The sequence below is a fragment of the Macrosteles quadrilineatus genome, unplaced genomic scaffold (genome assembly GCF_028750875.1).
Source record: "Macrosteles quadrilineatus isolate MER2022 unplaced genomic scaffold, UCM_ALF_1.0 Scaffold_5__1_contigs__length_97177068, whole genome shotgun sequence".
NCBI classification, from domain to species: Eukaryota; Metazoa; Arthropoda; class Insecta; order Hemiptera; family Cicadellidae; genus Macrosteles; species Macrosteles quadrilineatus.
This window is the reverse complement of record NW_026542598.1, coordinates 44801329-44807174: the sequence shown is the minus strand read 5'-3', so window position 1 is coordinate 44807174 and position 5846 is coordinate 44801329. Positions and strand designations below refer to the sequence as shown.

The window sequence follows — 5846 nt, the reverse complement described above, 5'->3', positions numbered from 1 at the left end:
ATCACTTCGAAAACCACCCTTTTGGGTGCAGGGGAATCCAAAACGGATCCACTCAAAACTCAAACTCAAAAATGTTAACGAAAACAATACTTTCTTTATTGGTGGTTTTCTCCTGTACATGGGGAAGAAAGTAACATGAAAATCGAAAGAAACACTGTATATTTTATAACATGGTAACGCTTATACAACTAGGAAGCCTACAAGGGTGCAAACTTGAGTACACGCGAGATGAGATCTAGTTTCCGGAAGTGAGGAAGCAAACAAAGCGGAAGTCGGTTTGGCCGTGAACGTCAAGTGCGATATTGTGGCTACGAAACGAGAAGCAAAGTCAGAATGTGTGACTAATTATTTTCTAGAGGTATAAACATGCGCAATGGCGGACAGTTCAGTCGACTTCGAGACGGTATGGCGGCACTTCTGGTGAGTCATTGCAACATAAAAATTACCTTTAAATAGGAAAATATCTGTGTTTTTTTTTTACAAAAAAGTGCTCATTTTATATTTGGGTTTTGAAATTCATAGTTTTTTTTCTGTCTACAGTTAGGTAAAGAATTATTTTTTTTTTATTTATCCCCTTCTTTTGTGTAATTTTTTTTCTGGTATTGATTTTTCTTGTGCTTCAAAAGGTTCTTGGTCTAAGGACAAATGATTAGAAATTATCAAGTTTTCCAGTTTCTTAGAATCAATTTGAGACAACATATTTGAAATAGTTTAGAGAAACCCTAATACAAAGTTTCGATTTTCGAATACGAAATCTATGTTGATTGTCTCACAGCACACAGAAGCTAGCAAATTTCTAATACATGTGCAACCCTTAGGCCAATGGTTTTCAGATAACTGTGAAAAAATATAAAAACAATTTTAAAATTCCTATCCAAGGAGGGAATAGTAATTTATTTTTTTAGCTTTGGTTTATGTAAATCTTTGTTGAGCATAAATGTGTTTTACTATGAATTTCCATATTCTGATTCTGATTTACATGCAATTCTGATTTCAACATCATTGCATAATGCGTGTTTGACATTTTCCCGACTAACTGGGTTTATTAAGGCACCCTGTTTTTTCTTCAAAAATGTGGTAATATCTACCAGGTTAATTTTCAAATATATTTTATAATTTATTTAACGAAAATTATTTCTAAGTCGGGGGTTCAAAATTCTGTCTAATAATATACATTTTATCAAGTAAATATTTCATCACAACATTCGTTCATTAGTTGGGTTTCATTAGTTTAAACGCTCCCCAACCCTTTAATTTTAATATTTTTTTAATATTTCAAAGCAACTGATAAATTAATTTGGCATCTTTATTATTATTGATCTCTTTCAGTAGTGAATTCACCTATACTGTATATATCTCTTACTAGCTGAGTACCCGTCCTTCGTACGGGGTTGGTATACAATGCTTATTGTATAGTTAAGTACTCGTGCTTTGCATTTGCAATGAGAGAGGACACATTTTGAGAAAATTTGGTTTACTATAATCTATGGTATACTATATTATATAGAACATCTACCATAGCCATAATGTTCTACCGCTTCACCTAAACAATAGAAAGAAGTAAAGTTCGCACACTCATGTTTTTGTTGCTGCTTGGTTCAAATTAGCTGTTGTCATAAATGTATAAAGAACTAATGGTGCTGCACCCTGTTGGTAAACCGTATAACCTTTTAATGCTATTGAATATCATAGAAACAAATTGTGTAGTTGAAACAGCTGGCAAAATTATTTTTGTGAACACTACTCCTCCCTTATTTGTGGACCAATTTCAACATTTAAGGTGTCAAAAGATTCGGCCGAATTCGTAGTTTTGCATTAAGGTTTTAGAATTTAAACGTTTCTACCCTTAAGGGCGTGAGACCCTTTCAAAGGTCGGGTTTTTACCATAAGAATTACATTAAACAAATTAAAAAAAAAAACAGCTGTATATAAAAAGAAACTCACCAGCGTCTTGGGAGTAAATATTAATGTTTGTAATATTCAGGAGGTTATAGACCAATCCAAACAGTTAATCATAATCAGTTATGTTGGAAGAACAGAAAATGTATTGAGTTTAAAGAAGAAATATTTAAAACATTGAAAATATTGAAAGGAGGTTAAGAGGGAATCTTATACGTATGAGAAGAGTAGAAGCATGGTCTAACAATAAGGAATCCAGATACACAATCACGTCAGATGAATAATTTTTACCAGTTCTGCTATGCAACTTATTTTGCAAGTAAAAAAATCATGAAGAGTATACAAATCATTTTGTCACAGTGGTAAAGAAAACCTACCTAATATCAGATCAAATGAATACATGCAATAAATTTTTACTGTTAACAGCTACAAGTCGGGAAACATTTGTATAAAACACAAAAATAAGGCCGGTTTCTTAAATATGATAACATATTTTTACAATAAGTGTTTATTATTTCAACCCGTTATTAATAGAATGAGTATTTCAATTAGTTACATAAGCTTTGAGTCTTTAGAACTAATCAAAATGGAAAATTATGACTGTTATTAGCCTACTGCAGTTTCAAATAACGCCCGTATGATAATGGTACGTTGAACAGGGCACACTAGTTAATTTGATAATTTGAAACTTTGCCCTAACAGAGTAACTCATGTTATTTTTCTCTCCAGACTCTAGCGGCGAGTTTCATGGTTCTAGCCTGCCTCCTTCAAACTGCAGTTTCAGAACACAAGTAAGTTAAAATATAGAAATATTTTGTTTAAAAAATATTGTAATACTACTAATGTAGAGTTAATTAAGGTGATCTGCTTAACATTAACCAATGTATGTTTTGTGTGCGATCACTCTATCTGTCCAAAACTTTAGTCTCAACTCTTTCAGGGACTATCTACCGTAGGTCTCAGAGGAAGCTCTCTACCCGGTACCAGTTTACTTCGTTTTGATAACCCCAGAGGTCAAAAACACCACAGTTCAAATTCGTGAATATGGTATATGAGTACTGGATAGCTCAAGTATAAATAATCTGATTTTTAAGTTCAGTACAAAAGTCTAAACTTAGGTTCTAACGAGTTCCTGAGCATGATCGGACCATACTGTAAAACGGGGGTTTATTGGGTAAAATTATGTGTTCCCTGTTGTTGACCCCAAAACACAAAATGTTGTGATTTCTTTCCAAACTATTGTGTAGGGCTTAAAAAATTATTTAGTATATTGAAGAGTTGTACTCATAATAGTTAAAGAAAAAATCGAAAAACAGTAAATTTAAAATGCTTATATTATTCCCATAGAATTTCAGAGCCCGCGTCTATATTAAAACGATCGGTCTCTTTATGGGATGACAAAGAGATCGTCCTATAAAGATCTATTAGGTGAAGACAATTATCTCTATATTGGACAACACTCCACTAGCTAATTTTATTGCAAGCCATTGAAAATTTGTACTTGACTCACAGCGGCAGGTGTCAACACGCCTACTAGGAAGTAGCAAGCCTTACTCCATCATGCTATCAGGCAATTTGTCCAGTGATAATAGTTATGCAAGCTGATGCATGTCAGACACTTTGCCTGACAATGAGGCAGCTGCAGACAACAATGTGCCTATTAGGTTTTTTACACACCTGTTGAGGTGACAAAGCACCGCGGCTGTCTTTAACCCACTTCGGCCTCGGGTTACCCAAAGACCCACTCACAGCAAATTTCTTCCTTCGGAGAACACCATAAATCACCCTTTGTTTAAGAATGCTCAGTAAAAGCATTTCCTTACTTCTTCTTGTGTTACATTGTTTTGATTGTGTACTCGGTAATGCAATCACTTGACACTTAAGTGCATTCATTTCTATGTGAATCTATTAGGGTGGAAATTTTTGCCAAGGCATATCAAATATTTTAATTTCTATTTTGTAAATATTTTGTGCACAGCCCTTTGATTTTTGGTGTTGATATTTTTTTCTTTTGGAAATAATCTTACTGGTGTCACCACACTCTAAATTGATTAATTTTTATATTCTAAAATACACCACAATGTTCATTTGATTTATTATTCATGCTTATGTGTTTTTCGTCAGGATGTGTAGATTGGTGAATAACAAACTAAGAATGAGTAACGAGTTTAAGCAAATTTCTCTGTTTTTAAAGTAGGGAATAAATGTGACACGTTCAAGGAAATATTATAGTCAATCAAGCAAATGGAAATGCGCTATGCAGGTTTGCTGCGGCAGGGGGTATTTGTATTTATATTCTTGATTATTTTTGTCAACGGTGCATTTATTTCACTATTTCCGTTCCAGAAAGAAGATAATAGTGAAGGTGCCACACGTGATAAAGCACATCCACCACGACGTCTACAAGCCGGTGCACATACACAAGGTGCACGCCAAGAAACTAGAGCATCATCATGAGGAGCACGAGGAGATACTGCCAAGGAGGAGGCCGAAGAAACACCGCGGAGTAAAGCACCAGGCAAGAGGAAGCTACAGCCATCTGCAACCAGTGCTGGTACAGCGTGATCATCAGGACCATGCTGAACACCTGGCATCGCAGCGAGGGATGGAACATCGAGAGGAACAAGGATACTCACGAGGTCAAGACTACCACAGCCATGAGGCAGACTGGAGTATGGAGAACGAATCTGAAGACACGAGAGGAAGACATCAAGATCAACGTGAACAACGACCAACATGGGAACCTATCAATGTGAACGAATGGTTTGGAAGAGGCAAGGGTGAAAATGAAGACGACTGGCTGATTTCAAGTGAGGACTTGAGAGAACTCCGGGAAGAAGGTGTTATTGGAGGAAAACGTAATTTACATAGGTCAAGAAAGGAGAAACTTGTGAATTTCCCGACCAAGCCAACCGTAATAGGAATGCAAAAAGAGGGATGGAAACCCATGTCAGACTTTCGTGGTTGGAAAGACGTGGGTGAACTTCACAACCATCGAGGATATAATCGAGATCCAATGAACTACTCTAGAGAAGAATCAGAAGGAAGCGAAGAGGATTCTTTAGAAAGATTTCCTGAATATATTCCAAAGGAGAGGAAGAAAATGAGGAAAACTAAGAACGCCAAGTGGAGTAAGCAAATTGATTTTAGAGAGCCCTCTAGTGAGGAAGAACATTACACTCGGCCTGCTTATCATTCTGCTCATTCTCTTGAAGCAGAGTTTTCTGAAAATCATCCACAACCTCGTCGTAAGCCACAAGCCCCTCAGAACTGGCCTGAAGCTCTCCCCGTGCCACAACCTCAGCAATGGCCGCAACCTTCCACCTCCCCGCCCCAGAGTCACCCTTCCAGCGTCATCTGGTCAGGACATCATCTGCAGACGCCTCAGCACAGCATGTGGCATGTTCAGCAGCACAATGTTAAAACCCCTGTTGAGGCTCCAGTCAAATCCCAGTCAGTACTTCCCCACAACCCGGTCCCTCTACAGACTCAGCAGAAGAGTGCGTCTTCTCATCGAGTGACCCCTGCCTGGCCGGCCACTCAGCGGACACCCGGGGTCATGCAGAAGTGGGAGCAGTCGGTCCAGATGGGAGACGGCGACGGGGCTGGGTCAGCCTACAAGGTGGAAGTCATCAACTACAGTAAACAGTGAGGCAAGGAACTATTGTAAGGAACATTCGTCACCGGAGTTGACAAATTTACCAGCGTTGACTTGACTTAGTCACTTCTTGACCACGTTCATCAGACTGAAATGTTCCAAATTATCGGGTATCTTTCGTAGTCATGTTCAATAATAATCGTAAGATACAGGAGTACTGTGGTAGGACTAGATTAGTGACGTGCTTCCAAGCAGAGTTTGTACTACAAAATTAAGGGATGTGTGTTAAAATTTTGTATTCAGTCTGATTTTTATGGAGATTTTTAGACTAATCAAAATGTTAGACAAA

The 5846-nt window shown here is 37.4% G+C and overlaps 1 protein-coding gene across 1 annotated transcript; it reads left to right on the top strand.

The window, feature by feature from the left end:
* The first annotated feature begins 366 nt into the window (after positions 1-366).
* Positions 367-5551, top strand: LOC128995565 (uncharacterized). Its single transcript, XM_054420583.1, has 3 exons — positions 367-420; positions 2629-2690; positions 4246-5551. Exons 1-3 carry the CDS (start codon positions 367-369, stop codon positions 5549-5551), a joined length of 1422 nt encoding a protein of 473 aa, XP_054276558.1.
* Positions 5552-5846: the final 295 nt, after the last annotated feature.